This window comes from Cavia porcellus, unplaced genomic scaffold (assembly GCF_034190915.1).
Source record: "Cavia porcellus strain 051 isolate PalLab524CR breed Dunkin Hartley unplaced genomic scaffold, mCavPor4.1 scaffold_28, whole genome shotgun sequence".
Taxonomy (NCBI): Eukaryota; Metazoa; Chordata; class Mammalia; order Rodentia; family Caviidae; genus Cavia; species Cavia porcellus.
The window spans coordinates 33,445,856-33,466,973 of NW_026947511.1; the positions used below are offsets into that span (position 1 = coordinate 33,445,856).

At 42.4% G+C, this 21,118-nt stretch overlaps 1 protein-coding gene across 3 annotated transcripts in view; it reads left to right on the forward strand.

The window, feature by feature from the left end:
* The window catches only part of Lrmda (leucine rich melanocyte differentiation associated), a 996,798-nt gene that overhangs the window by 551,461 nt on the left and 424,219 nt on the right, over window positions 1–21,118 (forward strand). For all 3 annotated transcript variants that reach the window (XM_063238708.1, XM_063238709.1, XM_063238710.1), the window contains 2 exons: window positions 9,330–9,464; window positions 19,715–19,832. In XM_063238708.1, coding sequence (XP_063094778.1) covers window positions 9,330–9,464; window positions 19,715–19,832 — 253 coding nt within the window. The remainder of the gene's footprint in view (window positions 1–9,329; window positions 9,465–19,714; window positions 19,833–21,118) is intronic.

A 21,118-nucleotide genomic window follows, 5' to 3' on the forward strand; every position in this document is an offset into this window, starting at 1 on the left:
CGTGCAACTTTGTAGGATGCACGAATGAATCATCCTCTTTAGCTTTCATTACTGCACCCTTGTTAGGCATCAGCATGCTGCGTGCTTGAAGTATTGTAGTTTGCATTCTTAGCAAGCCTAGGAGAAGGGTGTGGTTTCTCTGCCACTTACCCAGGGGAAGAGGAGAGTGTAGTCCTACTGCAGTGAATAAGGTCAGAGACCCCAGCCTGAGTCCCACCGGTGGGGGCAGCCAAAGTGCCTTCCATTCCATTGTGTGGTTCAGGCTTGAGGTCCAGTTGCTTTGTCATTGCTGGAACACTTCGGATGTGGCGTGATTAATCATTTTTTCACACCCATATATTAGAAATGGAAAGGGAACCAGGACATGTTCTCCTAGATGATAGATAAAGCAGATATACCTGTTAAATTTAATGTATATGTTTATATATACATTAAATTATAACGTATAATGTATATTTAAGAATGATTTTAACAGTTTTTTGTCATTATTTATACTTCAAGCCATAAATTAATATTGCCTGTATTCTATATTGTATTGGTTAACTCTTGCTATATGACAGAAAGCCACAGACTGGGAAACATATTCTTCTTAGTCTGCAAGATGGTGGTCTGAGTTCAAGGGCCAGCACAGTTGGGTTCTTGGTGATGGCTTTTTCATGTTGTATATTCACATGGTAGAAAGAGTTCTCTAATGTTTCTTATGGCACTAATTCCATCATGTGGGCCCCACCCTTATGATCTAATAACTTCTGAAAGATTTAGTGTTTCAACAAATAAATTTTGGGGCATTCAGACCTTATAATTATGCCTCTTGTGGCCATTAAAAATGGACCCTTGAATAAAAATAGAAGATGAAGGCTTATAAGCAAATTCACAGCCTGTGTCATAATGGAATTTTTGTGGATTTTTTTCCTCTTCTGTCTTTGATTCACCAAGTTTCCTAGACACTGAAGACATGTAGTCAGTGTACCCTGTGGTTTTCTAGCGTCATAGGTAAAAGTTAGGCACTATTCTCAAACTAGTCAAGGACAAAAGGACTATTAGACTGGAATTTAATTCCTCACTTGGGCTCCAGTGCTCACGTCCTGTGTCCCAAGTCATTGTACAATATTAGAATTCGTGGATTGGGTTCCTGCATCAGCTTACTCATGTTTAGCTGTGCAACCATGGATAAGTCATCTGAGAGCCCTTGTTCCTTATTTTTTAAAGAAATAAGTTGGGTTGGATGATTTTTTTTTTCTGTCAATATCACTAACAACAGAGCTGAGTAGGCCTCTTGGATCCAGAGCACTGAGAAATTGTCTTTGCCTTTGGTTGAGTCCATTCCCTACTCCACAGCTCAACTTTTTTATCTATAAACATGGGTAATGCTTAGAAGGCAACAGTGCTAATGGCCAAGAAAGGGTAAAGCACAGGCACTGTGGAGCTGTAAACCTGACCACCTATGTCTCAGTGGTGTTAAAGTGAACTTTATTATTTGTAGGTGTAGAAGGTATGGGTTGGCTCTGTTGGGGTGCAACATGACGTCTTTCTCTTTTACTTCCTCATTGTACTAATCTGATCATGAAGATTAGCTTCCAAATAAATCTACTTGATCTAGAAGTCACTGAATGAGAGGTAAATAAAAGCAGGCAATAGTACCTATTGTCCTATCAGCCTAATACTGACCGGTAATAAACTCCATCTTGTGAACCCTCTCTTTCTCCTGCCTTTCTATGAAAATGCCATGATGCTAAAATAATTACCAAGTTCTGTATTCCTGTTGCTGCCCTGTGAAATGTCTTGGATATAGGCTGTCTTAGTTAGCTTTTGCTGCCTGATAGTCCATCCCAAAACACTGTGGCTTAAAACAATAAATACTTTATTTGTTTATGGTTCTGTGGGTGCATTCATTGGCCAGACATCAGCTCTTCTGCTGGTCTTACCTTGGGTTGCTCAGGTGGCCACAGTTGCCTGAGGCTTGGCTGGAGCTGGATGGGCCAAGATGGCTTCACCTATGTGTCTGGAGGTGGTTACTGATTGTTGGCTGAGCTATACATCTCCAGCAGGCTACATAAGCCATATCCTGACAGAGGAGTACTCTGGGAGCTCAAGTCCCCATGTACAAGTATTTTGCAAGTCCTACTTGTATTGTGAAAACAAGCCACATATCAAATGTAGAGCACATCACGGGAGGAAACCACACCAAGTGTGGATGTAAAGAGGCACAATTCAATCCTATGGCACAGGCCATGTCATCTCATCTCAAGATTTCACTTTATTTTTGTTATCAATGGAAACTGAGAATAAAGTAGCTAAAAAGGTATTAACTCTTTCTTTTAAGATGAACCTTTGTATGTATTAAAAAATTTGCTAATGACTTTTTTTTATAAAACAAGTTCTTTGTGGAGTTTGTTTTCTTTTTTAATTCTTTGGTCTTGGCATCTGCCTTGGCCCCTGCCTCATTTATCTGCCTTGTAAATCTCGATTTTTCCATTTTGGTTTTACCCACAGTTAGGTATGTCTGTTCCTGTGCAGATTCTGTGAACATGGGATATTGGCTTCTTTTATTCTTCTGCAAGAGGAAATATCACATAGTGGTTTAGAACAAGTTCTGAGGCCAGATTCCCTGGGTGCAGGCTGTCGCTTGCTGCACGACTTTGGACGAGTTATTTCACATCTCTGTGTTTTCATTTCCTCTGCAAATTTGGACAATAATAGTACTTACCCCAGAGGGAGTTTTGAGGGATAATCTAAACAGCTCACCAATATGAGGTTCCAATAACACGGAGAGTCAGTGTTAGTGTTAGCACAGTTTTGTTATTACTATCCTCGAACACTATGGAAACGTATCTGATGTGACTTGGCTGAACTATAATAATTTTTATAGTTTAATATTACCCTCCCATCCTTCTCTGAGTTCGGTAACATTGATGAATATTTCTTCTCATTTTTTTTACAAAAAAGCTACCAACGTATCAGCTTTGAGAAGTCATGTAGGTTGTCAGTGGTGAGTCTAGAACCCAGCTATGCCGACTTGCAGCCCCAGACTTGGAAACTTCTCCAAAGGAGAGACCTTACCACACAGGAGAGAGACTAAGATGTGGGAGTGGTCAGTTGCCTGTGTCTGCCCCGGCGTGGCCGTGCTCTCAGCTCAGGCCCAGGGAGCCCGCTCAGGAAAGAGATTCCAGAGTCCAAACTGAGCAGCATCTGGCAGATTTCTTTTGAATTTACCAAGCAACACCTCCCCTCCCATCTGCATGCCTCCTGCTTGACCTCTCATCTTTGTTCTACCAGCCTTTATTTCTGCTTGTGTTCATCTCTCAGCTTGGCTGGAATATCTGAAAACTCAGTTGTCTCAGATGAACTCTTCATCCCTTACCTTGTGGCTAGCTCTCCCTTCATCTTCTGGTTCCTTTAGAGTGGCTGGGTAGTCACTAGCCATAGACTTACCTCCCACCCCCATATTCTCATTCTTTCACCCCCCATAACCATGCTTACACGAAGAAGGGACATTTGGTAATAGACTCCACAGTATTAAGTCTGAATACTCAATTGTAAGTATTAGACCGACTACAGAAACTTCTAGAAAATGTGGCTATTTACTCTTTGTACAATCAAATGATTCTCCTCCACCTTCCCTTTAGGGGATAAGCTAACTTCATTTGAAATCACCATTTATTTGTTTCTGTCTCCCTGTTTGCAATGACTTTGAACCATAATATTAACAGGAAGAATAGTGTATGTTGCCTGGTACGCTGGTGACCACAGCACAGAGTTAGGAACTGAGCCTGAGCTCTGACAGCAGTTTACTCTTGTCTTGAGGAAGTCTCTGTGCCTTGTCAAGGTCCTCGGTTTCTTTATAAAATGTGTAATATAACATCACCACTTCAGAGTATTGCAGAGATTTACATGGTGTAACTCATAGGAAATAATTTTGTTAACATAAAACACTTCACTATTTCTTTGCACATTTGACTGTTAGCTAAAACCTTGATGCTTTAAAAAATAGGCCCAAATTGGAAGTATCTGAAGTACAGAGCACAGCTGGTTGACAAAACAGTTTGGTCTCTTCCAGAAATTTTAAGACTTCTTCAGCTTGAGTGTTTGAACTCTCTCCCCTTTAGTGTTAGGAAATTTGGAGTGATTTTATCCCACAGTATTGCAGTTTCTTAGGACCTAGATTTCAAGACTTGCCATCTATTGGCTATGTGACCTTTAACCTGTTTCCTTCATTATTGCTTGGACATGGTAATATTTCTGACATGTATATAAATCAAAGTGAGATGACATTGTACTGCATATTTAGCATTTCAAAAAGTCTCATCCTGGGATTAGCTCAGTTAAAATTCCCCTGGTGGTTAGAGAAGCTGCCTTCTGACCTGGAGCTGAGATTGCAGGGGAAGGTGTGCCCATTCTCACCTGGGAAAGTGTCTCAGACCTCTGCAGCTGAGCCTGCACACCGGGAAGCTGCCCTCCTCCCTCCCACTCCAAACTCGCAAAACAAGATGCTGCTTTGATCTCAGACCCTCCACAGAAAATCTCCCTTGGCAAGCCTAGCCATGACAGCTGGGCTCCTCCATGGCAACTTTCTGTAGACAACGCTGACAAAAATCTAAACGCCAAGTCCTCCGGAGAAGACTTGATGAGGGAAACCAGGTGTGTACCGAGAATCCAGCTGGAGAGAGTTGAAACCATGCCAGGTAGCTTCACTTTTTTTTTTTTTTTTTTTTTTTTTTTTTTTTTTTTAAAGGAGGAAAAGGGACCCTCAGCAGAAGCTCTGAATCCATCGCGACTGCTGTGGTCTTGGTTAACCAGAGACACGGAGTTTCCTCCACTGATTGCCTCTGCTTAATTTTCCATGCAGCTTGACAAAAAGGAATGTGACAAGTTCTATCTCAACTCACAATCAGGCAAGACAGGGCTGTGTTTGTCCTTGCTGATCCAAGAGACTGAGGAGCCAATTAAAACTCCTTCTCCTGTTTCATGTTCTGGTGGTGGAATCAACACAGAGATGAAGGCCTGGTCCAGAGCATGTGGGGAGGAGGTGCTGGAGCTTCCTGTCTGGTGTGGATCTGGGGGCACCACTGGGATCAGCCTGCTTTATCATTTAGGACTTATTGAAAGGCTGAGAACAATAAAGTTTCTGCCATACAAGATACCCTAAGTAGGGTAGACTCTCAGAAGACCTTTGGCTTCACTGGCACCAGGTAACTAAAACTTTTGGGGACCCACAAGTTCTTTGCCCAAGAAATCCCATGATCAGGGTGTTTGAATGTTCACCTCTGCCTGGGGGAAGATCCAAGTTTAGTAGAGTGTAAAACTTAGGTAATTTAAGGAGCCCTTTTAAGACAAAGACTGCATTGAAATTTGGTGTGAAAAGGTTTATCTGGAATAAAAATATATCAAAGCAAATTGAAAAAATGTTCAGTTGATAAGTACCATGGATGTCAAAATACTCGGAAAGTATCCATCTTTTTGCACTAGATATGGCTGTATGAGAACTTTTTCCCTGATTTGCTTCCCCAGCTTCATTATATGATGAAATATTATAATGTTTTCTGTACCAAGAATAGAAAGATAATCCTGTTAGCATGGTTAGATTGAGAATTGATTTTTTTTTTTTAATAGTTTAGAAATGCTTCGGTTGTGTGGTTTGGGTAAGTGTCTTGCAAAGGCCTGTGTGTTAAGGGCTTGGTCCCCAGGGTGGGACTCTTGGGAGTGGTACAATATTTGAGATTAGGGGCCTGGTGGAAGATCCCTATGTCATTAGGGGTGTGTCCTCAACAATGATCGTGGGACCAAAGCTTATTCCTGTCTCTCCTTTTGCTTCCGGGTTTATGAGATGAATGGTTTGTTCCAATACACAGTCCTGTTGCTCACTCAGGACCAAAGCAATGAGTCTATCAGTTTCAAACTGGCCCTGTAAAACTGTGAACCAAAATCACCTTTCTCTTGATGAGTTAATTATCTCAGGTATTTCATTATAGCAGTGAAACACTGAGTAACACAACCACTCAGTGCTAATTTCATTACTATGTTATTAGTAAAATTGTTAGCATTATTAGATTTGGAGAAAATCATGCACGTTTCTTTCATATGTGAGCTATATAAGATTTCAGAACATTTCAAGATAGAAGTGTGTGCATGGGTAAACAATACCTTAAATACTCTTGGAATTGAAGAACTTGTTAACCATTATATTATTAGTTTTATGTTGGTTTTCGAGTGTTGGTATCCATGTAGTAGTTGGTGAGAATATTATGGGAAGTCATTTTTACTGATACTTTTCTAATGATTTAACAAGACACAGAAACAACTGCAAACCACACCTTTATACTCCACTGAATCAGAATGAACTTTCATTCCTACAAAATTCCCCTTTGCTGGATTTCCAGGGTTCTCATAGCCAAAGTCACCCAACTCAAGGGGAAATGTGACGGAGAGAGACAGTGATTTTAACCAAATGAGGTTAAACAACTTTTGCAAATTTTATAAAAATACATAAACATGTGATATTAGTATGGCCCTTTCTCGAGACTTTGAAAGTATGTTATACAAGGAAGGAGCCCCTTACAAATAAGTTGTACCAACTTTATGTTAAATCACATAAAGAAATACATAACAAAGAGGCCTACTTCTTAAATGGATAGTAGCATGCTTTTGAAAAAAGACTGAAATGTCAATCCAAGTTAATTTACAAATTGTGCTGGTTTCGAGTTATCTTCCTGCATATCACTATTTTCATGCAGTAGATATAAAAGCAAGGTTTTAAGAAGTCAGCCTAAGCGGGAAACAGGTTTCAGTTCAACTTTTCATTCATAACAGAGATGGCTTCCCCTAGGTCATTTTTACCTCATCTATATAAGTAGTCTGAGTTATTCCAAATCAGTATGGTTGACTCTGTTTGACAGCCCAGTTCCTTGGAATCCCACAAAAGAAATACTGTACTGGCCTTTAGAAGTGATAAGCTTGCCTGGCTGCCCCTCTTGGAGTGAGCCGTTGGCCTTAAAATGACCTGAGAGTCATGAGTCCTAGTGCTCATCTGATGGGGTCCATGTATAAGGGGGAAGGTTCGAGTGAAACCTGCAGCAGAGAAACCAGGCCTGGGACTCAGGCCTGCAGGTTCAGGTCTAGGCACAGTGTAACCCACACAAATGACACTGTTGGGCCCTGGCCAGTCTTGGGTAATAGATGGGGACTTTCAAAATATTGGGGCAGATGCTCCAAAGCACAGGGCCTGCTCAAGTGACCTGGACTTCAGGGCAGTACTGGAAACATGGTGACAGGATCTTTTTAATTGACTTTTCTTTTTTTCTTTCTCTTTCTCCTCCTCCTCCTCCTCCTCCTCCTCCTCCTCTTCTTCTCTCCTCCTCCTCCTCCTTCTTTTTTAATTTAGCAATGACCAAAAAGCATACAAATAGAATATGCTAGAAAACTTGACTTTTCCTGAGAATTATTTACTGTTATTTTAACTGGCTAGATTTAAATTTTTTTCTTAGATAATATGATCATGAAGCTTTAATTTAAAAAAGCACTGACTGTGTTTTCTCTTCATGATGAAAAATGTGTTGGCATTTTGATCCCTGGCTACCTACCCCTGCACTTCCAGCCGTAACTCCCTGTTGGGACTTTTTCTCTCCTCTTCTACATGAATTTCTCTTCCTATCACCCTCACTCTGCAATTTCATTGTGACCACCCCTGGGTGTTATTTGTAAAAGATCTGAAAGATTAAAAACTTCAGTGTCCATTTTTCTTTGTTTAGGAAGACGGAGCATGTTGGCAAATGGAGGTCATCAATAGTCGAGCCCTGAGTCTTCTGCTCTGCTTCTTCTTGTTTCCTCTTGTTCCCTTCCAGGATACAGATTTTTATCTTTTCATATGATAGAGGCAAAATGTATTGTAGGGAAAATGCTTGAAGAAACACAGCTCAGAGAATGAAAGACCTAGGGAAGCCATATGAGCTTCACTACCTGGAGGCTCGTCATGTTGAAGAGAAGATGCCTCGCTGTCTGTAACCCCAAGAAGTGAAGTTGGGTCTCTGGATAGAGTTTATGTGAAGATCCAATCCCAAAGGAAAGAAAAACTGTTGTGGTTGTCATAAATGAAATGTGCTATCTTGGGGTAAGCCCTTGGCAAATATGTTAGGGACTGGATTTAGACAGAGGTTGAATTTAGAGTTCATTCTTCTTTGACAAAGTGACAAAGAAAATCTGGGTAAAATCCCAAGGTTAGATAATATCCTGAGGTGAAAGCAACTCTTTTCTTTGCCTTTACTTTGTCTTCTGGGTCTAAATGGATGTCATTTCTAGAAAGTACCCTGAGTCTTTGACTCCTGTATGCAGCGTGCATCTTTGTGCCCTTTCCCCTTAACACTCTGATGCCCCTCCCTGGCATGAACTCCATTCTGTTTGCTGGCATCAGACAACTCATCTCGTCATATTCTCCTGGAAATCATGGCTTCCACTCATGGCTTATCTAACTGTCACTTTCCCTGGGTCTCAGCTCATATATATGGAGTGTTACATGACGATTGATTGAAAACTAGGTGGCTAAATCCTTTGCAGTACCTGCAATTCCATGTATCTATGACTCTTGCATATTTAGTTTGGCATTGTCAGTGTTTGTCTTGATTGGAAAGTGGAGCCCAGTAAGAGATGGCTCATGTTAATCCCACCACCTCTAACTTTTCTCTTTCATTTTCTTAGATTATGATAAAGTCTCAGGAAATGCATTTTGACCTGTCCAGTGGACAAAACCTATACTAATTTACTTGGGTTGTTGTTCTCTTTTTCCCCCAACCCAATGCTTTATTGGCACCAGCAAGGTCACTGAACTTGCCATTCACCCTCTACCAGATCTCAGATTGTACGAGACAGAAATCCCTGTTTATATCCAGGCTATTCCCATTCATTTCAGTGATAAATTCCTCCTACTAAGAAAGAAAGAGAGTATACTTCTAATGAGACCTTTAGAAATAATTTCTAGTTTTTGCTACTAGAAAAAATAATAAACATGGATTTTCATTGAAAATGTTTCACTATGAGGAGTCCATCCTTGTATAATTAAAAACTACAGAGGGAAGGGTAAAAGAAATTGTTTATTCATTTTCCATCAAGTGTGGTTCTACCTTACCTGTCCAGAGAAAAGTGTGTGTTTCCAGCGGTGAGGAGGAAAAGCTAGTAATGTCCTACACCCCCACTTACATTGATTCAGCCCTCACTCACTGGCTACCCAGGAGTGCACTAGATGTGCTGGCTGCTGAGCTATGCTTGCCACATATGGACTATGGATCTTCTCTAAGCCTTTTGCTTTCCTGGACTAAGATCCTTAACTTTTGTCACATCACTGATTTAGAGTGTCTGCTTGATCACCTGGCAGAAGTGACACCGGCTCTGGAGTACCTCAGCTTGCTGGGTAATGTGGCCTGTCCCAATGAGCTGGTCAGTTTGGAGAAGGATGAGGAAGACTACAAGAGGTACAGGTGAGTACCCGTATGGTGGGAGAAAGGGAAATATACCATTTTGAAGGGATGATATTATACTATGGGTTGCATACTTCAGTTCTGGTATCAAAGATCTTCCTGTGACAATGTTAAACTCTATTTTGGAAATTTAAAGGTATTCTCTCCCTTTTTGAGGTCATAAAACCCAAGAAAGATGAAGAGCTGTTAAGTGGCCTAGGCCAGGGGTTAACACACTTTTTAAATAAAGAACCAAATCTTGAATACTGTAGGTTTTGCAAGTCATGTGGACTCTATCACAGTAAAGCAGCTCTGCTCTTACACTGAGAAGCACTGAGGACTACTTTGTAAATGAACGGACTTGGCTCTGTCCAACAAAACTTTATTTACAAAATAGAGAGGAGGCTAGACTTGACCATGAGTTATAGTTTGGTGGGCCTTGTCCTACGTTACAAGGGCTTTATGTGGTCTGCCTCGGGATTACTTTTTGGAAAGAGACCTCTTTCCACCAAAGTTTAGGGTGCTCATGTGTAATCCCTAAAGCTTATTCCTCTCTACCATAAAGCTACACTTGAGTGTCCCAGCCCTACATGGGGATGGCCTCCAGTTCAAAATGCTGTTCTTTCTTCTCTACCTTAAAACCATCTGCTTTGAAACCCCTCAGCTAAACTCACCCCTCTCAAGGAGCAGTCTTATCTACCTGCTTTTCTATACGTTCTCATTTTGCTGTCTCTGTGCTCTCCTTCTTGATGGTTGTTTTATCAATGTTTTTAAAGATTTTTCTCACATGTACAGTTCCTCTCTGAATGATATTGGTTGTTCACATACCTTCTGAATCAGCGTGAGAAGGAGGAAGGAAAGAGGGAAGGAAAGGAAAAAAGAAGAGAGGAAGAAAATAAAAGGGAAAGGAGAGGAACAGAGGGAGAGAGGAACACAGGGAAGGGAAGTCTAGGGGAAGAAGCAAAGAGAAGCCAGACTGGTAAGGAGGGGAAATAGATTTGGAGGCAGCGAAGAAATAGATCATGGTTTGAGAGGAACTTATTCTCTTGGAACTTCATGTAAAAATAAATTTGTGGTAATCCATAAGAGAATATGTTTTCATTTTTTATAAAGGTTGAGCTATAAGAAATATTGAAGGCCATAGAATGTTGCTGATTAAAAAGACATATAACATAAGTAGAAGTAAGTAAGGATACAATAGGAACTCAGTTATATTTCTTTTATGGAAGAATGTTGCATTTCAATTTACTTTCTAGGTTTCTCAATTGTTTTAAGAATCTTAGGCTAGTCTTAAACAACCTTAGAGCAAAACTCTAACCCTTCTTTAAAAAATATTAAGCCTTTTTCCATGATGAAGATTCTCATTTGAAATGTGATGCTGTAGATTTGAATGTGAATTCTGTTAGCAGAAATATGGTCCGTGTCCTGCAGGTGAATGCATATAAATTTCTAAATCAATATTTTAAGTTGCTTAATCATGCAGGACTTCATCTGCTTTTAGAACACTCTTAAGCATTTGGAGCCATTTAATAGCCTGATTTCAGTTGTGAAGCCTCTACTTGAAGCTTATATATATATATATATATATATATTTTTTTTTTTTTTTTTTTTTTTTTTTTGGTCTTTTTCCTTTTTATCGGTACCAGGGATAGAACTCATGACTGCCTGCTTTCAAGGCAGGCACTTATGCCGCTGAGCTAAATCCCCAGCCCCTTGAAGCATATTTTTTCATGGCATCTTCTTTTAAGCTATATTTTGGAGCATTAAGCAAGCCCCCAAAAGTTCCCCCACTTAACAATTTTTAGCAAAGCAAAATTGGGAAATTCTCTTGTTTCCTTTTTCCTTTAGATTACATTGTTTAATTTTTAAAATAATCTAAAATGCATGTATGAGCTATGCATATTCATATATGTGTTTGCATATCATATACATATTCTCCCACATTTATTTATCATGCATTCATAAAGCAAAAAGTTATGCGTGAACATGTTTATAGGCAAGTTTTTATTGCTTTTTTCCTTCTAGAGTGAGGGAGAATGTGGGAAGTTTTCAGTTCCAAGCTTGTAAAAGGAAAAGAAAAGCTAATACGAGTTTTTTGTTGTTGTAATGGGTCAACTGGCAAAAATACTAAGGACTGTAGTGTAAGGAGTGAGATAGGAAGACCTTGTGTGACATCCACCTTGAGTAGTGGCACCTTTAAAACAGGGAGAACCACCTGGATTGGTGGTTCCGAGGGGCCTCCGAGTCATCTGGCATCTTAATGCATTTAGCAGCAAACCAACAAAAGCATCCTCTGGGGACTGAGGTGATCACTTGGCTCTAGTGTTCTGAGACTCTCTCCCCAAGCGGGTCTGCTTCTCCTTTATTGTCTTGCATATTTCATCCTGCATATTTCTCTCCATACTTCATAAGTTTCAACATCTAGAGGACACTTCTAATGGGTAACGACTGAGTCTTCTTGTCTCGCGAAGCCTCACCAGTACCTGGTAGGGATGGACATGGGAAACGAGGCCTGGGAAATACTGGAGGTCATCTGAAATTACTTTCCTACTTAGAAGCTTGGCATTTGGGGGTAGATGCGGGAATCTCCGGTACTTCAGATATCCATTGTTCATTTGGAATCAGATCCATTTAGATGCTCATAAATGCAGTTAACAAGCAAGGAATTATGATCTGGATTCAATCCAAGCCCTGGTTGTAGGTCACAATTCTCAGGCCAGGGCTTGATTCTACAGGAGTAATCCACCTCAGAGGCTAGCCTTGGCATTCCCCCAAGCCTGCCCTCCACATCTGAGGCCTGTTTTTCCCTGAGGATATGAAAGAAGGGACTGGGGAGGTGGTTTGCATGTGCATATATGGCCAAATTGTTACATGGGGCTGGATCCTAAAGTTTGCATGCACCCAAAAGCACATCTAATGCCAGACTACCTTAGAAAATTCCTGTCACCCACAACAACAGCAAGATGCTTACATTCTGAGAGAAGCAGCAACTAAGAACAGCAGAGAGAATGGGAAATGTGTGTCTACCTGGTTACACTTTTACACATTTGCTGTGCAGCATGATTGTGCAGTGACATGGTCGATTGGTTCCCTGGTGCGTTTACATTTTTTATTTATTCATTTATTTATTTTTATGCTTTCTTGTTTATTTGATAAGCACTGACCCTTGTATTTGGAAAAAAACAAATGTATGCATGATGCAGTTCAATTCTATGGTCTGTAAGCAGCTCTGATTTATTGTCCTGGAGTCTGTGCTTCATTTGCCCCTGAGAAATTTTAGGGTTTCACAATATGACTTTTGAATTCAGAGTTCCTGTGGCATTTGTGTTTATGCACAGCAATGCATTTTTTTTCTCTTTTGGTAAAATATTTTTCCGACCCTTCATCCACGAAGTATGAGGTTACCTTCTTGCTAGCTGTTACTCAGAGCCTAAGAGTGGAGCCTCTATGTAAATTTATGTGACATTTTCACTAGAAAATTGCTTTAAAAATGAATGATATTTCTACAGTTTACTGTTTTTCACTTTAAGTACATTTTCTGACAATATGTCTTCTATTAATCATTTAAGCAATAGTAGCAGCCTTAAAGGAGTGTATTCAGAAGCAAGAACCCATGGTTCATTTAGTGCTGTCTAAAAAAATTTCTTATTGATTGGCATCCTCTGTAGTTATGTGATGTAATATTTATAATATGTCACACAGCCATACATCAAAACAAGTGCGTCTGTTGTTTCATTTCCATGGGAGATGCTGATTTCAAAGAGGTCAGCCCAGTTTTAGGTCACGCCATGGCCAGCCACTGGACCAGAAAGGGGAAGTGACTAGATTTATGTAGCTATTGGAAATGGCATCACAGATGTTCAGGTTTTTGCTGAGTCTTTTCTCCTCTCCCCCTCCACCCATGCTTTTGGCTCTCTCGCTTACCCCCTGTGTATCCTGTTGAATTTTCTTGGCACGTATCCCCACAGTAAAACGGGCTCATTAAATTTCTATATGAGCATGAACATACTACAAAGTTGTTGAGTAGAGTCCTGGCCTGCTGGGGTAGGAGCAGAACTGAGCCTGGGGTTCCCTTTGCTATTCATCAGAGTTCAGGGCTGAGCAATGTCCATGGCCAAGTGGTCACAGGAGCCTGGACCTGGCTGTGGGGATGCAGTGCTACTGTTTGGGGATGAATATTGAATGGAGGTGATAGCAGCCTTCAGGATTTGAGCAGGGAGAAGCTTGCCAGGTAAGGCTTCCTGTACTACTCAGAAACCCTTGTGACTTCTTGTGGACTTCAATACCAGTCAAGAATAACGAATCAACTCTGGGAAACTTCAATGCTCAGAGTGGTCTGTTGCTTGTCTTTATTTGCAATCTATTTCCTCTTTTTTTCTTCAGAAAGAACAATGACTTGAAAGTCAACAATGATCCATAAATGCTGGACTTCAACTTTCCAAAAAGGGAGCTGGGCTTCTGGACTTTTAGTGTCTTTGGTCCCTGAAGCCTGTGTCGTGCACTCTCTCCTGCCACTGCAGCCTCTGGCTGGCCTCTCCTTCTTCCCTCCACTGCAGTAGGTCTCTCTGTGTTCCTTGCAACCCTAAATTATTTAAAACATGACACCCTTTCTTTGTTCCCTGGTAGGGAGTAAGGCCAGGGCCTGCCCAGCATCTGTAGCACTCCACTGTCTGTGGCCGCCTGGCCTGCCACCATTTCCCACCCAATAGGAGCTGTAAAACTTGTGACTTACATAACCCAGCTAGCATGCTCCAGCTAATCTACAATCTGGGCTTTGAAGATCACAAGAAAGCAAAGGTCACGACCCAGAGATCAAAGTGACAGAAGCCCACAGAGTAATTGCCGGTTACCCTCTGCAGAGGGCCTTGGACTGTCCTGTGGGTGTATTGTTTGCACAGAGACTTCAAACATGCTGCCGGTGAACTGTGAGGAAAATCAGCTGGCCTTTGCCAGTTGCCAGGCATTCATTAATGCTGTAGGTGAGCTCACCCTGGCTCATTAGAGTGAGATCATTGTCATCTCTTGGAGCATTTGGAGCTATTCCACCCCCAGTGTTTGTTCATTGCACCTCAGTCTTTATTGGCTTTTTCTCACCCTTCTCTGCTACCTGGAGGTGCAGGGGCGGTTGCACAAGGAAATTGGTGTAACAAGAAGGGGCAATGTGGATGTGCTTTTTGCAAACCAACTTTGAGGCAGATGGGATTCAGCCAAGGCAAAGTTTGAAGGAGGCTTACACATCATTTGGCCCACGCCATCTGGTTTGTTGAACAGATGGAGAAACTGAGGCTGAGAAAGGCAGCTGAGCCTGTGCCAAGATCACTCAGCAAGGTGAACTCAAAGCTTGGGCTTTTTCTTTTGCCCTCTTGTTCTACAAGCCCTTCACTGTGAATACCTCCCTTCCTTTTAATTATCTCCCCACACTTTAAAGCTTTGGTTTCTCCAATAATCTGCATGTAAACCATGGTAACATTTTCTCTTTCATTAATTGGACATCTTTAGCAGTTGATCAGTGCTTTTGATCAGCATGAGGTAGCCTGTGTTACCAAACAGAGTGGGTATAATCCAGTCAACAGCAAGGAAGCACGGTGTTTGTTACCACGCTCACTCTGTTCTGCTAAGCCTTGTGAAGGAATGAATGTCTCATGGCCCACACACAGCTGCCTGCTGGGATGATGCCAGGAAGGGCATCAGTAACTTGCACTGTGCTCCCTGCTCTCCATGGATAGGAGCACAGAGACAGTAAGAAATAACACAGAGAAGCACAGAATGCTACAAGCAGAAAGAACAGAATAAAATCTGATGTCCCATAGCCCAGCTCCTTTAGGAACTGGAAGCTTCGTATTTCTTGACCAGAACCTCAGAGAAAGAAATATGGTAGCCAACCCCACCAGCAGATCACAGAGAGCCAGCCTAACTCTTCCATGCTCGTAGCCCATTATACTGGGTGGCAGCCAGCTTCCTGGGATGACAGCTGTGGGCAGGAGGTGACAACATTCTCCTTTCTCTTTGAGGTCTAGATGGGAAACACTAGGCTCCTGGGATTTAATAAGAAAAAAAAAAATGAGCTTTATGATTAAGAAAATAAAAGCCTATGTGTTGTTTCTTTTGTCCTTCTCTCCTTTTTAGCTATGTCCTTAGAGCGGTATTTTAAGAAAATGAAGCATTCTGTCGAAGAGAGAAAACCTGGAAAGCTCTGGGTGCTGGTGTCTTCCCTTCGGGAGATCTGTTTCAGGACAGAGCTAAATGGATGTGTAAACACCTGCCCAGGATCCTAGAGTCCCTGCTGTCCTTTTGATAACCTCAGATCCCCTTTCATAGCCAGGAGTGGCTCTGACCACCCCAGCCCCGGGGAGGGGGGGGCTCTCCCACGCCCCACTACCACCTTGAGAAGGTCAGGAAAATTGGAGTTGCCCTCTGCAGCTAGGGACATGAGACTTAGAATTTAGACGGATCTCTTTTCATTAAGTGCCCTGGCTTAACAAGCAGTTTTATAAATCTGAAGCTGTCTCCGGGTGTCGCAGGATTTATAGATGGAGGTTTCTGCCATAAAGTGGTTTATGATGGCTGCCTTCTGTGTTATTAGTAGCTGTCTCTTCCTTCAACCATTGCTGTTTGATAATAGCCTTAAAACACCCAGAATTACTTACCTGTAAGCCCCATTCCCGATAGCCCCTGTTAACAGTCTGAATAAGTTTACTGCTCTTTTGTTGTACCTTACCTTCAAAACAAACTGATTGAACCATCAATAGCTCGTGGAAGCTGACAGAGGGATGTCATCTGGACTAGCCCTTGTGATTGCAGGTTATCTGGGGGAGTTAACCTTCCTGCATTGTTAACTGAAATGTTTTATGTACTATGCAACTTTAGGATACTGCTGTGATAACCCCAGTAACTAAGTAATATATCACAGTAAAGAGATTTTGGTGCAACAAATAACCCTGGATTAAATTTACAAGGGTTGAATTGATATTGTAAAAAGCCTTCATTCTGTAGCTTTGGGAATTCTCTCTTGTATTTTTATGGCAAACTTGTATTACGCTCAGAATTGAAGCTGCAGCTTTTGACATCCTGACATGACCTAGAACAAAGGGAAATAGATATCCCCAGCCCAGGATGGGACAGGCAGGCAGGAAGCCCACTGACTTACTGCTTGGCAATTATGTTGGAAGCCAGCCAGCTTCAAGCCACCAAAGGGCAAGGAGATCTCAGAGACACAGCCACAGCCTAGGCTCTGTGGACCACAGACCTCAGGGCAGGGCATACTGCTCACAGAACCAGCAAGGAGACTCTTGGCTGCCTCCCAATGCACATAATTCCAAAACAATTATTCCTCATGGTGTTATTTTCACGAGGACATTGGTTCTCTGCAGGAAAGCAGCATCAGCATCACCTGGGAAGTTATTGGAAACATAAATTCTAGGCCCCACTCCAGACCTGAATGAGAAACCCAATGCTGTTGTCTGCTCCAGGGTGAGAAACACTGCACTAGAATAGAAGCTCATTGAGAGCCAAGCTCTTCTGTTTTGTTTGTCATTTTATTCTCAGCACTTCATACAGTTCCTGCCAGGTGGTAGGTGCTCAGTAGTTATTTGTTGCATGTATGAATTACTACACAAAGGAGACGTCGCTAAGCAGACACTGAGGACCCCGAGCTACGACTGAGCTCTTGGGAGCAGGGCTTTCTAGTGTCCCTCAAATCTCTCTAAGCAATGACATCCTCACAACCCAGGATGGCACTCAAGGTGGAAGTCAGGTCATTCCGAGTCTCCCAGGCGACCGGCAGCCTGTGTCATGGGCTGTCTCTTTGATTGTATAAGAAGAGTGCCTTGGAAACAGCAGCTCTTTGTCATCTCAAATTTTTAACTAGCTTAAAAGCCAGCACCTCTCTATCTTTCTCCTTTGATTTTAGGGCTGTGATCCAAAGTGAGGTGAAATGACAGTGTACAGTCTGTTGTCATCACGGCTCCTGCCAGCCCCGTGAAGGCATCTTTCACTCCGTCATTAAACATTGGCTGATTTTCTAATACCGATGTTGTCTTCACCTGAATATTCATCTTTCCCCACCCTACACTTAGTGGGTGTCTTTACTCCTTTGAGCGTCACTCCTGACATTGTTTCTGTCTGTACTTGTCTTTATTTGAAAGAATCTGTTGTCATCAAGACTTCGCCGCCTATGAGCAGGAGACAGAAGTTTTCTCTGACAGTTTGAGGCCGGTGAGAATTCTATAAGGGGAAAGAAAGGACGCTTAGGCCCTTTTTGGCAGCTGCCTGATTTGGGGTAATATTAGAGCACATTTGAGGAAGTAAGGGAGAAGCCTAGGGTGCGACAGGAAAGAGGGTGTTAGATGGGAGCCAGGAAGGAAGCAGGAAGTAGACGGAGTTTGATTCCAGGACCCCTGGCTTTGGGGTGGACAGCACTGGGGAGCAAAAGTGTACCTGCAAGGAGTTGGAGCATTTTGACCTTACAGTGAGTACTATAAAGGCTGGACCAGAAGGCCCTAAACTGTTGTGCTTGGCTTTTGGGTGATCAGCCTCACCTTTTACATGGACAAGCAGAGGAAAGTCACCTGGTGTTGTAAGATCATCATCCCATGAACATGGGAGGTGGCTCTGGGGACCCAAGGCTCTAGTGTGCTTTGGGATTGCTTCTTTGAGGCTTGTTTATGATTTCCTGTTTTCCCTTTCCTCTTAGTTATTAGTGAGTAATATGGGTTCTTTTTTTTCTACTCCCATAACTATTCTGGGCATAAACTCTGGCACTTAGTTATTTTGATTTCTAATTTGTCTTTATGAATGTGTTTTCTAATTGTGTTAAGAACGCTTCTAAAGATAGGAACTGTGTCATCATCACCGCTGCATGACATGGTGGTGCTCAAGAAGTATTTGTATAACTAAACTGAACGAGTATGTTACTAAGTCCTTCTAAGGCAGATTTCTAGGATGTGGTCAGGGTAAACAAAGAAAAATTTCCCTGTCTTCAAGAAGCTTATAGTTTAGGCACCTTAACTGAGCAGTTATCAGGAATAGCAAAGAAACCAGATGGTCCTGCCTGTATTTCAGGAGTGCTAACAAAATGAAGGCCAGCGGTGTAGAAGACACTTCCATGGAGCTCAAGTCTTGAAAGATGAGTGTGTATTGAGGAGCTATGTACTTAGGCAGGCAGGAAGTGACAGATTCCCTTAGGGAATCCATTGCTGGCACTACTAGGTACTCACTTCTTCTTCCTAAGCAAGATAAGAGCCAGGCAATCACTTGTATGATTGATCCAATATGGGGGCATGAGGGAAAGCATCTGGGTTGGTGACTGTCACTAACAAAGAGGAGATGGACAGGTGCCTGTTCCTTTTCTGTATTTATTATATATTTATAAACTTCTACCCTGGCCAAGTGCATCTTCTTGGCATTCTATGTACACACACCTTGAGGATAGTTTTTTATTCATATAGACACTGGATAATCCCCAGAGTCTGTAATGAGTATCCAAGCATCTCCCAAAAGGAATGGAAGTTCGTTGAGCAATTATTGATGGCTCCTAGGAACCAACTCCCCTTGTTTCTCCTTGATGAAGATGATTTTCTTAGGACCACAGTAGACATACCCCCAGTAATGATAACAAAAAGGCCTTCAAGATCTTTACTTGAGTCCTTAAGGAGGAAGCATTTTTCAGTCGTTCATGTTCCTACCTTGTACTCCAAGTCATTCAAGTGACAGCAGTCTAGTTTTTCTGTTGTCCTGACAAAATGGAGGTCCATTGAGATGAGAGTGAGACATCCTAAAGGAATAATAGGGGGCATAAATGGTACAATCAAGGTAGGTATAGGTTAATTTTCTGGGAACTTCCTGTGTAAGGAAGAAGTCAGGCCCATTTCCCAAAGTAGAAGGAGAATATTCTGCTACAGTCCTACTGGCTGATCTTGGTGTATATGTGGGATGTGTACCTTTGAGTCTAGCAACCATTACTGTATGTTTCTAAAGTTCAGCTGATTGTCTGTGTGAATACAATCACTCAAGCTTCCCCCTAAATGAGGCTTTGAACTCACTTTGTAGCCCAGGCTGGCCTCAAATGTGCAGTGATTCTCCTCCCCAGCCTGCTGAGTGCTGGGATTCCAGGCATGCGCCGCCTTGCCCAGCCTATTGTTCATTCTTTGTAACAGCAGACAGGTGACTCCGTAACCAAGATCTAGGAGTTGTACTGGTGATTCCTAAGGGTCAAGAAACGTTGCTTGGGTATTTGGACTGGCATCACAGCCTTGTTTCTGAATCTTTTCCAGATGCTTTGTTCTGCATAAACTGCCTAGGTTGAAGTTTTTGGATGCCCGGAAAGTAACTAGACAAGAACGAGAAGAGGCATTGGTCAGAGGGGCCTTCATGAAGGTGGTGAAGCCCAAGGTAAGCTGTCTGTTCCACGATATTCATGAGGGACTGACACCTCAGGACCCTGGTTCCTCTTCAGAGCTCGGGAACATCTTCCTGTGTGTTGAGAATGCAAATGAGATCTCATGGTTTAGCCATGCAGATACACCGTGGGCCTAACAGGAGATAGGACTGGGTATGAAGTGGGTCGTCCTGTAACCCAGGCTAAGGGGACAGTCTTCATTAGGTGGCCTCATGTGATAAAGTGGCCACCTAATGAAGGTCACTGGGGAAGTTCTGAGGGATAATTCCAGGGCTCTTCCTCAGTGATGTTCCCAGAGTGGGGGCCTCTAGAGGTGTGTAGCTAAGAAAGGAGAAAGCACTGAGCCTTTCCTGCTTCCGCAGTGGGTCACATTCTTCTTCCTTGAGGCCTGGCTTTTCCTTCCTATGACCAAAGGGGGACCAGGGAGAGAGATTTTCTTTTGTCATAGATGAGGACTCCACAGCTCCCTGAGATAACGTTAGCACAGGCGCCAGTGATTCCTGACAGTGTGTCCCAGGCTTGGCCCGGGCTCCCCACATATAACTCTCCAGAGCACATTGGAATGGTGTTTACAACCTTTGCTTTACAGCCACATCTGTGAGAGGGCCATGCACAAAAGTGGTGTCATCCTAATGGCAGCTCTGATGAGGCAGGGGAGGCTTGGCTGGGGGTCTTAAATTCAGACACAAGGATGTTTTTAAGGTCATACGCAACTATCTCTTTGGTAAGAGTTGGCGTCCTTCACTGAAGCCAGAGGCTGGGGGATAAACTCAGTGACCCCCACTGACCCCTTGGAGAGCTGTCATGGCCCTGGGCCTTGTGGAACTACGCAGTCATCTCCCATGAGACTGTAGCATGTGTGTTGAAAACGCTGGCACAGAAATCCTACAGGTCTGGTTTGTCCTCACGTAGTGACTTATAGCCCTCTGTACATGCATTGCAAGTGATTAAGGGAGGAAAAGAAAATACAAACAAAAGCAAAGCAGAGCAGAACAATGAAACCTCCTCCATCAAGTCGCTCAGCTGGCAGCAGACCTCAGGCCTCTTTTTACTTTTTCCCCTGAATCCATGAGGTGCAACTGATTTCCCGTTATGCTGAATAAAATTGCTAACAGTTGTAGAAATATATGATATGGAGGGTATAATACTGGCAGATAAATGTATTGTTACCTGTTTCAGCATGTGGGAAATTAATTGAGTGATTCATTTTGTAGCTATTAAAGTGTTAACAGTGCTCCTCATTGAAGCCCAGGTTTGACATATTGCACATGACTGCCTT